Consider the following 19,623-nt stretch of genomic DNA (forward strand, 5'->3'; position numbering starts at 1 on the left):
ATCGCAAACCACTTCAGGGGACGGACTGGGATGCAGGCTAAACTGGACAGGTCTAAAATACACCTGGTTGTTAAAACTGCATATGTACATCTTATGTACCCCCACTCCCCCAGCGGAAATTTGTAAAAAAAAATCTGCAGATTTATGCGGAATCATTTTGGGTGTATAGTAACTAAAAATGTAATGTTTGAAATAAAAAATAATAGCTTTTTAACTTTTGTTTACGTTTACAATGCAAATCCATCTAGATCCACTTTTTGGTGAACAAAGCAAGTCTTTCATATAATATATGAACTAAAAGACAGAAATTATTACTTTAAAAATTTAATTGTAAATAACTTATATGAACATTTTCATATTAGTCAATAATGTTACTGAAATTAACTTAAAAACTGAATAAATATAAATTTACACAAGTAAATAAATGATTACAATAATGGGCTAAAAAATCTGCGGAAATCTGCTGATTTCTGCGAGCGCAGATTCCATGTGGGCCTAGTTATGGGCTATATTGCAAAATAAGATATAAAACTGGTAATGCACAATGTAACGGCAACAGCATGAGATGTTTGTTTCTTTTTATATTACTAATCATTGTGATTTTATAAGCGCTTTAATTTCTGTTTGCGCCACCCTGTGGCATAATAAACAAAGACAGCAAAGACTACAACCAGTGGTGTCAAACGTCAGTTTGTAAACCATGGAAATGAAATTTTGTAACAACTTATCAAGTTGCGTCATCTTCATGTTTAGCAATCTCAAATTGAAATTTGCTTAATGATTGTGTACAGATATCAGCAATGTACCGATAGGAGTTTGAGTAAGAGCCTGTGCGAGTAAACCTTTCCTCCTACTCAAGGGGCTCAAAAACCAACCTAGGGTTAACACATGTGTTTTAAAATGTCAAGTGAGATAAACAGCCTCATTAAGGAAACACTATATCTTCAACGTGTCAGACTGACACCCATGTTTTTGTTAAATTTATTGCAAAGTACTAAGGTTTATGTATATTATTCTTTGAAAAAAGACAAATATATACATTTTTACTGTTTGACTGTGCACCGTTTGCCTTTTAAATTATATTATATGAGTTAAGCATTTAATTGTGGATGTGTTAACAAAACTGTAAAGTTCAGTAGTAAATTTAAAGTATATAATGCAAGTGTATAGAATATATTATAGCATACAGTATATAAAGTTGCACACATAACACATCTTAAATGTACAGATATAGCTGCTGATAACCCTGAAACATGCCATTTTAAATGGACTAACAGATAAGACATATGTCAGAAAAGTCAATGCCTTTAATATTGTTCAGTTCATCTCTGACATTTACTTTTTTTACATATGTGCAGCCTATATAATCATTTCTCATTCAGACGCTGACTTAGATTTTAAGTGAGCAGCTGTTTCCTTAAAGTAAGTTGTACGTTACACAAAACTGTAATTTGTCAATAATATCCAATTAAAAAAAGATTTTTTTGGGTTTAATTTTAAAATTAAACTCACCGTTTGTGTTTCCTCCAAGTTGGTACTGATGACGATGAACCAAGACAGACGAATGTCGCAGTCTCATCTCAAGCTTCAGGAAATGCTTTTGTGGTAAGCGCATAAGTCTAATCATTTCTGCCCCTTTTCTTGTGCTTCTTGAACAACTATGAGGAATGAACATATACTGTACATACATAAAAACCAAACTGGTGTCTTTGCTAACAGGTTGCATTTAATATACAATGAAGATTATAAAACAATTTAAAAGACGTTTCAGTTTTTCAGAAATATTTTAAAACATATAAAAATAAAATAATAACTATAACATTTTTATTTTGTGAAAAGCGCAGTTATCAGAACTGATTGTAGCACAAAATAAGATACCTGTAACACTTCTGAGGATTGCAGCAGTCAAAAATGAGTGGGACGTTGTAGATGAATGATTTCAACACACGTGCAGCCTCTCACACTGCTCAGCTGTGATCTCAATCTGCTCTTCTTCAGTCTCTTCCACAGTTCATTGACTACTAAGTATCTTAGCTATAACTGCTAGCAAGGTTTTAAGGTTTAGTTCAGGACTCTGGCTTGGACATTTCATTTTTTTAGTGTTTTCAGCTTCAAGGATCTGCTTTATCTACTGTGTTGTGTGACACTGTGACTGAATTTAATTACTACTGTTGTTTGAATGTAATGATAAAGGTCTGTATGACTATGTTAAAGAACAAAATATTAAAACTGTGGGTTTTGGGGTGTCTTGTTGTATGGTCTGTTATTCTGTAATCTAGTCTTGTCTCATTCTTCTGTTTTGTTGACGTTTCGTCCTACTACTCCTTATTCTTTGTGTTTATGGCCATTAGCTTACAAAGAAACCCATACAACATCACCTAAGCACTTACTGTACTGGTGTTTGTAGCTGTCAGCAACCCCCGCCCCCTCAAAAAAAGTCCTAGATTCACATGTCTTGTTCCTATTGGTGGACATTTCATACTATTGATCTTATTGGATGAGCTGGTGGTGTGACCCTCTTTTCATATATGTGGCCCTGGACCACAAAACCACTCTTATGTCGCATGCAGGGGCGGATTTAACCAATAAGTGAAGTAAGCAGGGCCTCAGGACATTTTTAGGCCCCCAAGAATAAATTAGAGCTATAACATTGTTGTTTATTAAGTAAAATGTTAATATCATTATTACAACTACACAATATTCTCTTAAACCTCACAATCATAGAGCAATCCAGCAGTCAAATCAAGATTTAGTTTTAAATAACAATAGTATCACTATTTAATTACTATTTTTAGTTGTGAATTCATTTTAAGAAAACAAATCCTTTAAAATGTTGATATTGCAGTAAGATAAAACATAGAAAAGGAGATTAAGTGATATAGGAAATAAACTAAAACAATTAAAAGTACAAAAGGTGCATTTTAGGACTGTAGGGCTCTATGGCTGGAATTGCTTAGGATTTAATCACTAAATCCGCCCCTTATTGCATGGGTATATTTATATCAATAACCAAACATACACTGTATGGGTCAAAATGATAGATTTTTCTTTTATGCCAAAATATTAGAATATTAAGTAAATATCATGAAGACATTATGTACATTTATACCTGTAAATATGTTAAAAAATGTTAATTAGTAATGTCCACTGTGAAGAACATCGCTTAGACAGATTTAAAGTAGATTTTCTCGTTGCTTAAATGTTCTTGAAGCCTCAGATTCCAGATTTTCAAATATTTTTGTGTCAAAATACTGTACTGCTAAAAATTGCTTGTCCTTGTCTAGTTGAATTAAAAACACAGAGAAGCTCACCAAGACTGCATTTGATTTATAAAAAAGTACCCACAGTACAATTGTGAAATGTTATTGCACTATAAAATAACTGTTCAAAAGTAGCTTATCATTTAATTTAATAATTTATACCAGTTATTTTAATGATGAATTTTCAGCTTCATTACTTCAGTTTTCACATGATCCATCAGAAATCACTCTAATATGAATTATTATTTTTGTTAATATTAATATTATTATTATTAATAGCAATAAAAGCAATAATACCTGGAGTAATCATTTCATTTGAAACTACACACAATAAGAAAGCAGTTATTTAAAATTGTAAATTTTTTACATTTAATAAATGCCGCCTTGATGAACAGAATAATTTTCTTTAAAAAAACTGAGCCCAAACTTTTGTCAGGTAGTGTGTGCATTTACAATCAGCCTTTTTAGAGGACTTGAATGCATTAATGACCTTATTACGATGCCATTCTAGAAATCGTACGTTTGGAATGACCAGTCTCTCTTGCTCTGGTTAAATGACCCTCTACGTCCTTCATCTGGACAACTAGTGAAAACTAAAAAGTTTGGCTGCCAGACAACCTGGTTTTCTATGATAATTAAGAATATTTCCACCATGTGCAAAATTAACACCAATTACTGCGAAATTTCTGAAAGTGTACACTAAGTTTTAATACATTCTCAAATATAAGTCTTTACACTGGGTTGCAGAATATATTTGAATCATAAAAAATGCTTAATATACTCTTTTTCCTTAACTCATCGGTTTACTCAACTATTCCTGTTGGTATTATTAGAAGCAGTGACCTTCAAACTTAGGAAATAGGTTGTTCTCTAAATTTTATCTCTACTGTGTTATCACTAAAACAGGATATGTGGTACATTTACCATTGACAATGATCTCTGCCTGACAAAAACGTTCTAATGTGATTTTGTTTTAAAATAAAATCCTATACTTCCTCCACCATAAATTGCAACTAGAACTGACTCTTTCTGGTATCTGAAGAGTTATCTTGATAGCCTTGCATAGATGTAATTTAGCAACAAAAATAAACTCAAAACTGTTTTGTTGTTGTTTATTTACAGTTAAGAAAATTAATGCACATTGCATCTGTATACAATTTCTGTTCATAAAAAAACATACATTCGAACAACATTATAATAGATATGTAATGAAATCTGCCTAATTCACAACATGAAATAAGCAACAACATAATAAAACTTTAACATATTTACATTTATACAAAAATAGGACGCCTTTATCCACATGAAGTGTTTCTCAATCTATTATTCAATATTACATGTGCAAAATATATGGACAACATATAACGTTGATAAATTGAGTATCTTTTGCAGGTCCTTTCTGACTTATTACCGGTATCACCGATGCTGTGTTATCTGGTGTCGTCCTGAACTTAAGCCGTCTAAAATGATAAAGCATAATTTAGACTCGCTATCAAAAAATAAGGCAAATCAATCTTACTGTTGCAATGGTATCAGTAATAAATGCAGTTAATGAGTAACTTAGTGACCTTAAGAAATGAAGTCACCTTTGATTCTACAGCACGTACCTCTTTGCGATTGCATGTACCACATATGCAGCCGAACAGGCCGTTGAACACCTGGAAGCCACAGAGCAGCAGCTCTAAACAAGCAGCCACAAGCAGAATGGCAAACAGGCCCAGGTTAAACTCCACTATGTTTTCTGGCTCATCGCAAATCGTCCAGGTGTCAGAGTTTCCCAGGTAGTTTTCAGTACTGCAAAAGAAAAAAAAAAAATCACATGAACATGCAATAGAAGAAGCAACAATTATGTGTGCATAGTTAATGCAGTCATATTATTATCTAATTTTTTTCTTTTTTTTCAGTATTTTTACAAATAATTTACCTAAAAATTTAAATCCACTCATTTTTACTCAACTTCAAATGGTTCCAAACCTTAGTGAGTTTCTTATTTTTGTTGAACTCAAAAGAAGATATTTTGAAGAATGTTGGAGACCAACAGCCATTAATATTCATAGCAGTGTTGTCAAAAATATTGCAATATCGATAAATATCGCTACTGAAATATTTAAAATCATATAATCTTGCTTTTGGTTTGTATCGATACGGTCTTTGCTCTCTTGCAAACTCTTCTCACCAGCAGTGGGATTATTAACTGATTATATCATTAAGATTTCATTGCCTTTTGGACTTTTTTCCCCTTTTTTCACTTATTTTTAAATTTTTTATGTTGTTTTAATAATTTTAAAAGTACCAAATATCGATATTTTTCAAGGTATCGTATCGAAGTTGGAAATTCCAGTATTGTGACAACAATACCGAACATCAATATTTTTCAAGGTATTGTATGGAAGTTAGAAATTCCAGTATCATGACAACAGTACAGAGTAGTGATATTTTTCAAGGTATCGTATCGAAGTTAGAAATTCCAGTATCTTGACAACAGTACCAAATGTTGATATTTTAAGGTATCGTATCGAAATTGGAAATTCCAGTATCATGACAACACTAAAAGTACCAAATATTGATATTTTTCAAGGTATTGTATTTAAGTTAGGAAATTCCAGTATCGTGACAACACTAATTTATAGTAGAAACTGTGGAAGTCAATGATTACTCACTTCCAACATTCTTCAATATATCTTCTCTTGCATTTAACAGAAAAAAGCAACTCAAACAAGTTTGTACTAAGCACAGGGTTTAAATGGGATGCACCAATAACTTCTTACCCGTTTTGGAATGGTCTGGTCCATTCGCCACTATCAATCTTGCAAACTGGCCCTTTAAGCAATGCAACCACAGCTACGGCACCACTATAGAAGGCACCAACCACACCAATTGCTGCAAAGATGATGGACAGAAACATCTAGTGGACAAAGACAGAACAACAGGTCAGTTAAAGGCTCACAAAAATATGTACAAAAGAAACGATCATAATTACGTAAAGGTCCAGTGAAGTGCTTTGAAAGATGCATTTTTGTTCCATCTGTGATGTTATTTCAACTTAAAAGTACAAATGAAGTCAAAACTAACCATATTGATTTTGTTAGCTGACATTGCTAGTTTTGTGGTGAACAAGTCATCTGTGCATGTCATTAAGAAAAAAAAAATAGTTTGCCCTTCTAATCTTTCACTGAAATCTGAAAATGCACTTGAGTTAAATTCTCAGATTACTTCTGTCTGAGGTATTGAGCGTTGTTAACACACCACACCCCTCCAACTGTCAGTTTTGACAACAAATAGAAATGGTGAGAATGAGGAGTCTGTTAGGTTATAATAACTCTCCACAAACCCTTTTCCCCATCTTTTTGAATGAAATGCCTACTTTACTACATCCAATCAGCTCGCAGTAGAAAAAACAAGCCACAACCACTGTTTTCTCATTTAATACTTAGTTTCTCCAGGAACTGCGCCACCATACAAAAAAAAAAACAGTCACAGCTTCTAGTTCATGCAGACTTTAAACATGAAGACAGGATGGGACATATTATCCCCTTTTAAAAAAAAAAATAGCATTTTGTTTTACAACAGCTCTACCGATGAGAGTGGTTGAGCTCAAGCGCATTAAATAAAATGCAAATGAGAAGCCTCTTTAAAAGCTTTGATTGGTCAGTAGATTTGACGAGGCGTCAAAAAAAATCATTGATCCATCGGGACGAAAGTGGCAAGCTGCAAGCTGTGGTTGTTATGTCTTCTAAATGCAAATTTCGTCACTTTTTTGGAGCACACTATATTATAGATATCCTTAAGACTTGCATATTAGCATCTAAAAATATATATTTTGGTTTCACAAAGACTTTAAGTATTTGTTTGGATAGAAACTAACCAGTATGTTACACTGAATCTGCATGACTTTCTTTTATGAAGCACAAAATTATGTTTTAAAAACTTCGGCAACTGTTTTTTGCTCATTCAGTAAATGTTAATGGTTTCAAACAATTAAAGTGCAATGGATAAAGTTAATGCTCTAGCTTTGTTGAGAAGTCAAAGCTGTAATGTGATGTCTAAGAAAGGCTCACATGATCTAAATCAGTCGTTGCACTCTCTCTAATGATAAAGTTGAGGGCACTTCCAACTCAGAAATTTAAAATGCATATAAATTCAAAAATTGTTATTAGAAACAGATCGTAGTTTGTTAAAACAAGTTGCCTAATACAAAACCTACATGCTTTTACTATTTCCTGTAGAAATGTAAAGTGCAGATCTGTTTGATTGTGACATGTTTCCAACTAGGATGATGCGGTGGCGCAGTGGGTAGCACTGTGGGTTGCATGTTCTCCCTGTGTTCGCGTGGGTTTCCTCCGGGTGCTCCGGTTTCCCCCACAAGTATAAAGACATGTGGTACAACTCATAATCTCTTACTTTTGACAAACCAATTTCTTGAGAGAGTGGTTTAGGATATTCTGTTAAAGCTGTCAATCTGACATCATCAAAGAAGGAAGTCCATTCCAGAGAGGAAGCAGAATTTTAGGCTTTCATTTAAATTTGTGTGAAACGGAAGTTGCTGCAGACTTTTATTTCAGTCTAATGATGTATTAACAACTTGAATACTGAGTAGGTGGCAGAGTTTCAGTTTTGCAGTCCTCCTACTATCTTTCACTCACAGCAAACTAACGGTCAGAGGGGCATGGCTAAGCATATTTCGCCCAATCGGTCAAACTGATGTAATCAAATAAGATCTGCCATTCCATAGCAGAGACAAACAGTCAGATTTGAATTAGAAATTACTGAAAGTTTTCCCTCCCTGTGGATTAGCCTGCATATATAAATTGTTCACCTCAAGACTAACAATGTTGGCTAGCAAAATAAACACTGTAACTTTTGATTGATACGGTTTGGAAAGATTACCATGGCAAACATTTTTTTCACAATAAACTAAACAATCTGGTAAAGAAACAATTACGAAGAGTGCCAAAGCCTGCCTACACTTCTGTTACACACTCAAAAGTATTTACTTTTAAATAATAGTGGTATTTAAACCTAGTTTTACTTAAAATATGAACAAAAACACCTTTATACAATGCAGTTTCATCTTTCAAAGTCTTACTTTTTTAAGTTAAATCCATTATGGTGATAACAGTCTCATAAAATTTTCTTTCATTACTGATTTAGGGATAAATGATGTAAAGATCATAGAATGTACAATTTGGGATAACCCGTCACCTTAAAATAAACCTTTATTTTTCTAATGAGGCTAATAGACTTGCACTGAACTTTTAGAATAAAGTGAAAAAAGCTGAAGCTTCGAAAATGGCCAATCTTACCCCACAACGGTTTGCACAACATCCTTCTCTCCCAGTGCTATGAATGTGAATCGCAGGAATCAGCACCTAAGGTTAAAAATGAGCAGACATATCAAACATAAATAATTCAAAGAGATGTAGTCTACATTTCAGAAACCAAAACAGATGCTCTGTTAGTTTTCACATAAATAGAAACCAAGAAACCGAGCAGACAACACTAAAATAAAAGTCAATTCAAAAGTAGAAATGTCTCACCAAGATGCCGCCTCCAACAACACCTCCCATGTATTTGATCTCAGTTGTCAGACGGTACTCTCCGTCGGCATCCTCTGCAGCATAGTTGGTTTTAAAATCAGGGAAGAACAGAAAGATGTTGCTGAGGATGGACACTAGCGCCAATGGATAGAGACTGATGCCAATAAACTTGGCGCACTTTCCGGTACACATAATGTAAGTATTTTGTTAAACCGAGAATCAGAAATGTTAAGCCTTTCTTCTGGAGTGTGTTAAATCGAGGAGAAGGTGGATTATAAATACTGCTTTTGACCAGTCAAACACACCTTTTCGACGTCAGACCACAACTGATGTCACACCTTTATCACACATTAGTGCTCATAAAATGACTGTACTTTGAACAGCCAATGCCATCCTGTCAATGAAGACTTGTTATTAGATGGAGTAATTAGTGCTTTTAAGTACATTGATTTTGCCAACCCAAATAAATCAATAAGTGCATTGCTGGTAAAGATATAATATTACCCTTTGATCCCAGAGCTCAGTCAATGTTATCTACTGTCGGAGGTGTGTGGCTCTGGCTGAACTTTAAACTTTTCAGTGCACTTAAACAGATCCCACATACTCTCTAATCTGAAAACCTGTAAACCCTCAGCGGAAACTCTGACCAAATTCACACTGCTTAATCAGAAAGGTGTAGACCTCTTTTTTTTAAATGTATTTTTATGTAATGACAGTGCACGTCAAAACTGTTGGGAAATGGGTCAAGGTACAGATACGTGAACATTTCTATTTAATAACCGTGATGGGAGAAGAGTTAAAGGGATAGATATAATTTAATCAAATCTTTATGAATTGTTCCTTCTTTTAAACACAAAAGAAGATATATTGAAAAATTTTGTAAGAAAGATTTTGAAGAAAGATGAAAATCTGTAAACATTGACCTCTAAAGGAGAAAAAACAAATGCTATTGAAGTCAATGTTTACAGGTTTTCTTCTTTCTTCAAAATATCTTTAGCGTTGAACGGAAGGAATATAGGTTTGGAACAACTTGAGGGTGACTAGTGAGTAAATTAACATTTTTGTGTCTTTAACATTTTGTGTTATAGTTTGTGTGGGAAAAAAATATTCATTTACATTTCAAATACTCAATAATATACACTCACTGGCCACTTTATTAGGTACACCTGTCCAACTGCTTGTTAACGTAAATTTCTAATCAGCCAATCACATGGCAGCAACTCAATGCATTTAGACACGTAGACATGCTCAAGACGATCTGCTGCTGAGAATAAGAATGAGGAAGAAAGGTGATTTAAGTGACTGTGAATGAGGCATGGTTGACCAGAAGGGCTGGTCTGAGTATTTCAGAAACTGCTGATCTACTGGCATTTTCACACACAACTATTTCTAGGGTTTACAGAGAATGGTAAGAAAAAGAGAAAATTTCCAGTGAGTGGCAGTTCTGTGGGTGCAAATGCCTTGTTGATGGCAGAGGTCAGAGGAGAATGGCCAGACTGGTTCCAGCTGATAGAAAGGCAACAGTAACTGAAATAACTACTCGTTACAACCGAGGTATGTAGAAGAGCGTCTCTGAATGCACAACACGTCCAACCATGAGGCGGATGGGCTACAGCAGCAGAAGACCACACCGGGTGCCACTCCTGTCAGCCAAGAACAAGAAATTGAGTCTACAATTCGCACAGGCTTACCAAAATTGGACAAAGGTCCTTGCCTTTGGAACACACTGCCGCTAGAATTAAAAATGGCTTCGTCACTGCTAATTTTATTTAAAGGGTCTATTACTTTCTTGTTTTAGGCATTGAAACCAAACTGTTTTTGTATCATTTATTTTACATCTTTTATGCTTTATTTTACATTATGGAACTATTGCTGTTTTGTTTATTATGCCCATACTGCTTGTTTGTATTTTCTCTGTAAAGCACTTTGTGAGGCCTTGTGGCAGTTGGAAACATGCTAAATAAATTGAATTTTAACTTGAACAATGGTAGATTGGAAAAACGTTGTCTGGTCTGATGAGTCTCTATTTCTGCTGCTATATTCGGATGGTAGGGTCAGAATTTGGCATCAACAACATGAAAGCATGGATCCATCATGCCTTGTATCAACGGTTCAGGCTGGTGGTGATGATGTGGGGGATTTTTTCTAGCCACACTTTGGGCCCATTAGTACCAATTTAGCATCGTGTCAATGCCACAGCCTACCTGAGTATTGTTGCTGACCATGTCCATCCCTTTATGACCACAGTGTACCCATCTTCTGATGGCTACCTCCAGCCAGATGACGCACCATGTCATAAAGCGCGAATCATCTCAGACTGGCTTCTTGAACATGACAATGAGTTTACTGTACTCAAATGGCATCAACAGTCATCAGATCTCAATCCAATAGAGCACCTTTGGGATGTGGTGTAAAGGAAGATTCGCATCATAGATGTGCAGCCGACAAATCTGCAGCAACTGCGTGATGCTATCATGTCAATATGGACCAAAATTAAGGAATATTTCCAGTACCTTGTTGAATCTATGCCACAAAGGATTAAGGCAGTTCTGAAGGCAAATTGGGGTCCAACCCGGTACTAGTAAGGGGTACCTAATAGAGTGGCTGTTGAGTGTATATTAGCGAGAATCTTAAGAATCTAAGTTTTTAGATGGGCTGAAATAGAATAAACTGAAAAGTAGATCAACTTGGCAACCCCATTTTGGAACCTTTATATTTAACAGTGTATGTAAAAAAGGGCCAACGCTGACTCTCATCTTGGTTCCTTAACCACAACCTATTTACATAAACCTGCATGGTAAAAGAAAAAACATGTGCAGGGACTTTACACAAACGCTTTGGCTTACCAATGTGAGATGCCAAATGATTGTAAGATTAATGAACTCTATTTGACCCGAATGTTACTTAAAATATGTGTTTTTTTTTTAGTTCTTTTGTTTTTGACAGTTGTCAAATAGAGTAAATGCATTATGATCCTATGCTAAACCTGGATATGAATCCATTTCTGAAACATAAGCTAGTATGAAAAAGGCTGGGGCTGGGGGTGAGGGGACAAAAAATAAAAACTAATATGTAATTAAATTCGTACTTCAGATATAAAAAAGCATCCACTGACCCTTTAATACTAGCACACGGTGTTATTTTTATTCCATCAAATTACGTTTTTCTTTATTTATTAAAAACCTGCAATGTGTTACACTCACTGAGACGTATCATATTTTTGCTCTTTTTTATTTAATCGTTTCCATTGTAGTCATTTTTAACCAATTCAGATAAGGGAGTTTGCTAACTGAAGAAATGTAAATAATTTGAAAGGGTTATAATATGAAGTAAGGTATCAACATTTAGGTCACGTAAAATGACATGCCCTAAGATGTAAAGACCTTTATTTTTCAATTCAGCATTTGATAACTTAAGGTGCTTCACAACAGCAAATCATTTTGCCACCAATGACAAGCATTAAAATAATCCATCTATAGATTATTTTTTGCGAAAGCAGTTTTAGTATGAAAACTTTGACCTCATTTACTACTCAGTTACCTCATCTGACGTCAATTAAATCATTCATCTTCTGTCACATGATTGAAAGAAAAAGATAAGGTCTAAATATAACTTCAAAGTCTAAATATAACTAAAAAGTCTAAATATAACTTAAAGTAAAAGCTTACTTTAGGATATAAAGCCACGATTAACATTCATGATTTAAGTTATTTCATTTACAGCAAAAAGCACTGCGACCTGATTTCCGCTGTATGTTCCGCTGTATGTTTCCAATGGCCTTATTATATCGGTTTAAAGTGAGAAACACACTTTATTTTCCAGGCACACTAGCTTTTTGAAGTCACTTCAGACAGCCGGATGTGAAATACTTGTGAGTAATATGTGAAGTGAATGCTCAGAGTCATCAACAAAAAGCTATTTTTAAATCATAATCACACTGATTGGTGACCTAAATGAACGTGTTCTTCAATAAGGTCAAGATTGTTCAGTTTACTCAACTTCAGGTCCTGGATTGTGTCAATGCTGTTACTCCCTGTGAACTCTAAATAATGGCCCGTGTCCAGGAATGATGACGTCAGCCATCTGTAACGCCATCTGCCGGTTGGCCTCTTGAATCTGAGGATTCTCGCTCAGCTCTTTCCAAGAATCTTCATCATGACAGCGTTCAAACAAGTCTCCTGCAACAAGCACTGAACCCTCTGATGTGCCTTTTACCAGGACACTGACATCTCTGCCCATGTGACCAGGCGTGGAAATGATAGATACCTTTTGGATAAACAGGATCAAATAGGTGCATTAGAATTAGTAAATTAATGCACACATACACAGATTATAGTTTATGATAGGATATGCATAATAATATACACAAACTGTTATATGATTATTATTTTTAAATCTAATTTATTTGTCCTGTCAAATTATTATTCCACAGCTTTCCCAAGTGCTCAAAACAGACAGAAAACCATTAAAAACAATTTATTTAAAAACTTATTTTAACCCAAATTTTAAATCATATGCATACAGGTTCTTCCAAAAAATTCTAATGTTTTACCTACACTCACCGGCCACTTTATTAGGTACACCTGTCTAACTGCTAGTTAACACAAATTTCTAATCAGTCAATCACATGGCAGCAACTCAATTCATTTAGACATGTAGACATGGTCAAGACCATGGGCGTTGCTAGGCCTATTTTAGGGGGGCTGTAGTTCTTTGCTATAGATCCACTTGTATCCCCAATGTCATGGAGGAGCAATCGGGTTTCCCATCTACTGTTTTATTGGTGCTCACCTCATAATCACAGCAGTTTTCTTGAAAAAGTGGCTCTTATCGAACATTTCGCTATTTTAATATCAAAATTAACTACCAATATAAAACACGTTTTGTGTTAGTGCATGTGGCATTAACTATAACTTACAGTCTCGCACAGAAAGGATTAAAAACAGTGACAGAACCACTAAGAGAATGTACTCATTTTAACTGTCAGAGTCACTGACAGAGATAGAAACATCATGTGTTGTTTTGCATTTAAAAAAACTTATTTATTATTGTGCTTCAGATCATGAAATACGTGAATTAGCCTGTAGGTTTAAAAATATTTATTTAAATTTGCCATTTAATAAGAAAAGTGGCAGTTTTATTTATTTAATACATTGAAACAAAAAAATTACTTAAATATAGAAAGTGTTTTTTACTTCTGTAAACAGGTGTGTTGAGCCTATTTGGCTCATTCAGAACTCAAATGGCTATCTCTGTTTTTGCAGTGCAGTGGAATACTGCTAGTTTAGCATACAACCCTACCATATTAAACATTTTAACTTTTATTAATTTCTTACTATTAAATTACTACTTATAAATGTAATATTAAGCTTATATATATATATATATATATATATATATATATATATATATATATATATATATATATATATATATATATATATATATATATATAAATAATTTTTTAAAAATAATTATATTTATATATTTATAATAAATTAATTATTTATTTATTTTAACCTCAGGAGCCAAGCCCCCCTAAAATGACAATCCTAAAATCACCCCTGGTCAAGACGATCTGCTGCAGTTCAAACCGAGCATCAGAATGAGGTAGAAATGTGATTTAAGTGACTTTGAACGTGGCATGGATGTTGGTTGTTTCACAAACAGCTGATCCACTGGGATTTTCACACACACAACCATCACTAGGGTTTACAGAGAATGATTCGAAAAAGAGAAAATATTTAGTGAGTGGCAGTTCTGTGGGCACAAATGCCTTGTTGATGGCAGAGGTCAGAGGAGAATGGCCAGACTGGTTCCAGCTGATAGAAAGGCAACAGTAACTCAAATCACCGCTTGTTACGCTTGAGGTGTGCAGAAGAGCATCTCTGAATGCAGAACACGTCAAAACTTAAGGCGGATGGGCTACATCAGCAGAAGACCAGGGTGCCACTCCTGTCAGCTAAGAACAGGAAACTGAGTCTACAATTCGCACAGGCTTACCTAAAATGGGACAGTAGAAGATTAAAAACACATGGCCTGGTCTGGTTTCTTGAACATGACAATGAGTTCACTGTACTCAAATGGCCTCCACAGTCACCAGATCTCAATCCAATAGAGCACCTTTGGGAGGTGGTGAAACGGGAGATTCGCATCATAAATGTGCAGCCAACAAATCTGCAGCAACTGCGTGATGCTATCATGTCAATATGGACCAAAATCTCTGAGGAATATTTCCAGTACCTTGTTGAATCTATGCCATGAAGGATTAAGGCAGTTTTGAAGTCAAAAGTGGGTCCATCCCAGTACTAGTAAGGTGTACCTAATAAAGTGGCCAGTGAGTGTATACAGCAGATACTAATGTAGGTTATTTATTGTCAATGCTTTGTTGTTTAGGCTGTTTTTACATTTTAACTTTACCTAAGAGATTAACCACTCCAGATTACCCACAGTGTTTATACAGTGTTTGTTCATTTTTGTTAACTTTACTTAATGTTAGCCTACATTAGATCAACACATTATCAAATAAAAAAAACGTGTTAATGTTGCAACTAGGGTTAACTAAGATTAGTATTTAAGCTTTTTCCTATATGTTAAAATATGTTAATACCCTCTTGTAAGTCTAATTTTGTGCGTATATGATATGAATAACTTACAAAGTTGTCTATAGTGTAAGGCTGTCCTTCCGCCAGCTGGTTTGGCAGATATTTATCTCTCACGCTTATGTCGCATCCTACTATTATTTTGGCCTCAGGAAACAACCCTAAGTTTCCCACGTGGTCCGAGTGACCGTGGGTTCCGACAACTATATCAACACTGTCTGGTGTCAAACCTTTCTCCTCGAGTTTAGCCACGAGAATGTCTCTGTCCCACGGACCGCCGGTGTCCACTAGAATAGTGTTTGGTCCTGTGATTAAAGTAATAGTGCCGTCTGCCCTGAACGCGCCGTCATCTTCAGCCGTACAGTAACCCTCCTTCAGCACTGACACGCTGTAGGGCTGACCAGAAATGTCGGAATTGATGCCAGATTCAGTTTTTCTTATTGAGCAATGCGTGGCCATTTGACTGTGTAGTATGGGATAATCTGAGCTCAACAAAACAAACACCTTTGCTCTTCTTTAGGCGGTTTAAACACTTCATTTTCAGTAACGCGCCATGAACTTCTACGGAAAGTCACTAAGGACAAACTATCAAGAGTATGGCAAGCCGTTTCAACATATAATCTTATTCATTCATTCATTCATTCATTCAGAAACAGACCGATTTTTTTGCCAGGTATGTTCACAGATACAAGAAATTTGTTTTCATGACAGAGCTTCTACAGTGCAACAGAAATACAGAGACAGTACAAAAAACAGATAATAAATATATTTTAAAAATAGAAGTAGTGAATGCAAATACACAAATTTACAAGTACAGGTATATGCATGGGCCGGTATAAGATTCTGACAGTATGATAGCCTTGGATAAAAATATCAGTTTTACGGTATTGTAATTACTGCTCTAAATCATAAATATTTTTTAAATGTCTGGGTAAAAAATTAAAACTTTTTTCCCTTTTGAACACAATATATTTTTATTTTGAGAAGCATTTATATTATTTTTGAGCAGTAAACATGTCAAGCTAAATAATTAAAATAAATCATTGACTTCTGCTGTCTTCATTAGTTTCAAAAACCCAGATTTCTTTATTTAAAATGTAAAATATCTTGGAGATCTTTTCTGCTGGAGATACTGTTGTCCTAAAAACAAAAAAATCTTACATACCTTAAAAATGGTATATCAGAAAATTGATGGTTTTAAAACCTTGACTTTACCAAACTGCGGTATACATTGAAAACGGTTATCATCCCGTGCCTATGTACAGGTATATTAATATATACAACGTTATGTTATATGTGCATTTGTTATGTGCAAATTGGCATGTAAAGTATGTTAATCGTTCATTGATAATGCCATTCCAGCATCTGGTTTATTCTACAGAAAGCTGCATATTTTATTTTGTCCCTATAGAATTAAAAGCGATATTACACTTACAATTTCCTTATATTTTAAAATGAAACATGTTATTTGAAGAATTACAGCCTTTTGAGGCATCACTGTGGAAATGAAGGGTGTGTTTTCAGATATTAGACATTTGTCATTTTTATCTCATGATTTCAACTGAAGTGTTTAGTTAGCATTAACTTCCTTTAGTGTTAAGGAATTGTACAAAACTAGAATATAAAAGGATGAATTAAGAATATACAACCAAATACATTGTGTTGTATTGATTATCAACATATGTTTAGATTCCTTTCAGCAGAAATTTAGTAAAATTGAAAATTATCACTGGTGTTACAGTCACTAGTTACTTTTTATATAGCAACACCCCTGAAGATCATTGTCTTTCTTACTGGTGTTACCTTGTTTTTTCCTCCGTCACATAAATATATTTATATCTTTTCTCATATTGAAATATAAAATAATTTAAAAGATAATTGTCCATTAAATTCTGCTACACTCTTATGATTTAAAGGATTCCCTCATTGTACATTAATATTTTCATTATTATAGCAAATGTTGCAGAAATTAGCTAAAATTATGAAATAGCACCTTTAACAAACCTGATTAAAACAAATAAAACCGTATTATCCATGAAAGAAATATTGCAAGTAGCAAAATTATAATAATATACAAATTGTGCTCGGTGGTTAGCACTGACACCTCACAGCATAAAGGTCGCTGGTTTGAGTCCCAGCTGGGTCAGTTGGCATTTCTGTGTGGAGTTGGCATGTTCTTCCCGTGTTTGCGTGGGTTTAATTCAAGTGCTCCGGTTGCCAAAGAAGTGCAGTCCAAAGACGTGCAGTATAGGTGAACTAAATAAATTGTATGTGTGTAAATGAGTGTGTATGGATGTTTCCCAATACTGTGCTGTGAGTGGAAGGGCCACAGCTGCGTAACACATGCTGGATAAGTTAGCGCCTTGACGATTCATTCTGCTGTTGAATAAAGGGACTAAGCCGAAGGAAAATTAATGAATAAATGAAATAATAATATTATAACATTCATTTATTTTCTTTACGGCTTAGTCCCTTCATTAATCTGGGGTCGCCACAGCGGAATGAACCGCCAACTTATTCAGCATTTGTTTTATGCAGAGGATACCCTTCCAGCGGCAACCCATCACTGGGAAACACATACACTACAGACAATTTAGCTTACCCAATTCACCTGTACTACGCGAACGCAGGGAGAACATGCAAACTCCACACAGAAACACCAACTGACCCAGCCGAGGCTCGAACCAGTGACCTTCTTGCTCTGAGGCGACAGCACTACCTACTGCGCCACTGCGTCGCCCAGATCATAACAATAATGTAATATTATAATAATATAAATATTTGTTTTCATAAAGTCTTATTCATATGCTGCAAGACCTTATTTATTAAACACTGGTAATTATTCACTGGATACCAAATCCAATTTAATAGATACTAGATATTTATTAGATACTACATCTTATTTGTTAGACGCTATCTTTTGTAATTGTTAAACAATAGCTCAACCATCACATCTGCTTTTTGATTTGTTTTGTCTTTAGTTTAGTGTTTATATATTTTATGCATAATAAACCTGCCCCTTTATTTATCCACTGAAATCATTATTTGATGTAGCAGTGATATTACTGGTTTTTGTAATGCTACTTTTTTTATTTACTTAATTTTAAGTAAATGTTTTAAAAATCAAAACATGTGATATTGTTTTATACAGCAATCCCTAACAGCAAGGTATATTACTGTTGTTTTTTGAAGTATAAACAGTCCATTACAGGTTAAAAAGAGGTGGTCGGTGATGGCAAAATGAAATATATATTTTTCAAAATGTGGTGTCACCAAACCAAACCTAAACTAAAAATTATTAATTTACACAGACCATTTAATGCATCATAGCATCTTTACACTGAATTCTGGGCAGACACGTTTTAGACCCTTCTTAAATCGTCTGTGTAAAGACAAAGACTGGAGAATACACAAGGCATGTCTCTTGTATAGTTTTGTATGGGGGAAATTTTAACGGTCAATATGGTGAATGAAGCTCCGCCTTCTCATACTGGAGCCAATCATTTATCGCTATAGGCTGAGGATTCTCCGGGGGAGGGGCTCAGAACAGACGTGAGTTTCTACCGATTTTGTGTGATTCGAACATTTAGAAATGAAACTAAAGACACAATTGTTGTTTAATTTAAGCGTTGGTTCCTAATATGAAATTTAATCATAGCTTGGCAAGCAATTTTGGAGAATTTGATGTTTCCCCATTCAAACAGAATGCCTGAGCATACTGGTAAAGTCTAGCACATATATCAATATAGCAGCATTTTTTTGACACTGTATAACAACAATTAATATTTTTAGAGTATACTCTGACGGTTGGGTTTAGGGTAGGGGTAGGGGTAGACGTTAAAAAATACAATTTATTGGGTAATTCAATAGATTACATAAAAAGTACACGTTACAACTACAGTTCTTACATTACTGTGATGGTTTGGTTTAGGGTAGGGGTGAGGGTAGACGACGTTAATAAAATACAATAAATGGGAAATTTTATAAATAATATAAATAATTCTCATCAACTTCCGGCCACAACCATATCCGATCTAGCAACAACTGAGCATACTGCCCAAGAGGTGTTTCAAATATGGCCGCAGAGTGAAATGACTTGCCTTAAAGGGACTTTGGTAAAGATGGCTTATGTGATATAAATGTAATCCAATAGTACTCAGATTACATAACTATAAATGTGGAACCTAAGTTACTCAAATTTTGTCACATAATTTGTAATCAGTA

The 19,623-nt window shown here is 34.7% G+C and overlaps 2 protein-coding genes across 2 annotated transcripts; both read right to left on the minus strand.

The window, feature by feature from the left end:
- Nucleotides 1-4,357: 4,357 nt before the first annotated feature.
- Nucleotides 4,358-9,238, minus strand: tm4sf21b (transmembrane 4 L six family member 21b). Its single transcript, XM_056461405.1, has 5 exons — nt 8,798-9,238; nt 8,564-8,629; nt 6,029-6,165; nt 4,868-5,054; nt 4,358-4,720 (listed from the first exon to the last, which is right to left on the minus strand). Exons 1-5 carry the CDS (start codon nt 8,987-8,989, stop codon nt 4,712-4,714), a joined length of 591 nt encoding a protein of 196 aa, XP_056317380.1. The 5' UTR covers nt 8,990-9,238; the 3' UTR covers nt 4,358-4,711.
- A 3,328-nt stretch (nt 9,239-12,566) lies between these two features.
- mblac1 (metallo-beta-lactamase domain containing 1) lies at nt 12,567-15,958 on the minus strand. The gene is made up of 2 exons (XM_056461403.1): nt 15,454-15,958; nt 12,567-13,063 (listed from the first exon to the last, which is right to left on the minus strand). The coding sequence occupies exons 1-2, from the start codon at nt 15,856-15,858 to the stop codon at nt 12,824-12,826; spliced, it is 645 nt and encodes a 214-aa protein (XP_056317378.1). The 5' UTR covers nt 15,859-15,958; the 3' UTR covers nt 12,567-12,823.
- Between the last annotated feature and the right edge of the window lie 3,665 nt (nt 15,959-19,623).

The sequence above is a fragment of the Danio aesculapii genome, chromosome 7 (genome assembly GCF_903798145.1).
Source record: "Danio aesculapii chromosome 7, fDanAes4.1, whole genome shotgun sequence".
Classification (NCBI taxonomy): Eukaryota; Metazoa; Chordata; class Actinopteri; order Cypriniformes; family Danionidae; genus Danio; species Danio aesculapii.

Bases quoted from the DNA above. Each gene is read 5' to 3' on its own strand.
- tm4sf21b (XM_056461405.1), bottom strand. From the start codon at position 8,989: ATGTGTACCGGAAAGTGCGCCAAGTTTATTGGCATCAGTCTCTATCCA. The intron at 6,166-8,563 runs GTAAGATTGGCC...TTTGTCCACTAG, and splicing joins GTTGTGCAAACCGTTGTGGG to ATGTTTCTGTCCATCATCTT. The intron at 5,055-6,028 runs GTAAGAAGTTAT...TTTCTTTTGCAG, and splicing joins ACCAGACCATTCCAAAACGG to TACTGAAAACTACCTGGGAA.
- mblac1 (XM_056461403.1), bottom strand. From the start codon at position 15,858: ATGGCCACGCATTGCTCAATAAGAAAAACTGAATCTGGCATCAATTCC. The intron at 13,064-15,453 runs GTAAGTTATTCA...TTTATCCAAAAG, and splicing joins CTTACACTATAGACAACTTT to GTATCTATCATTTCCACGCC.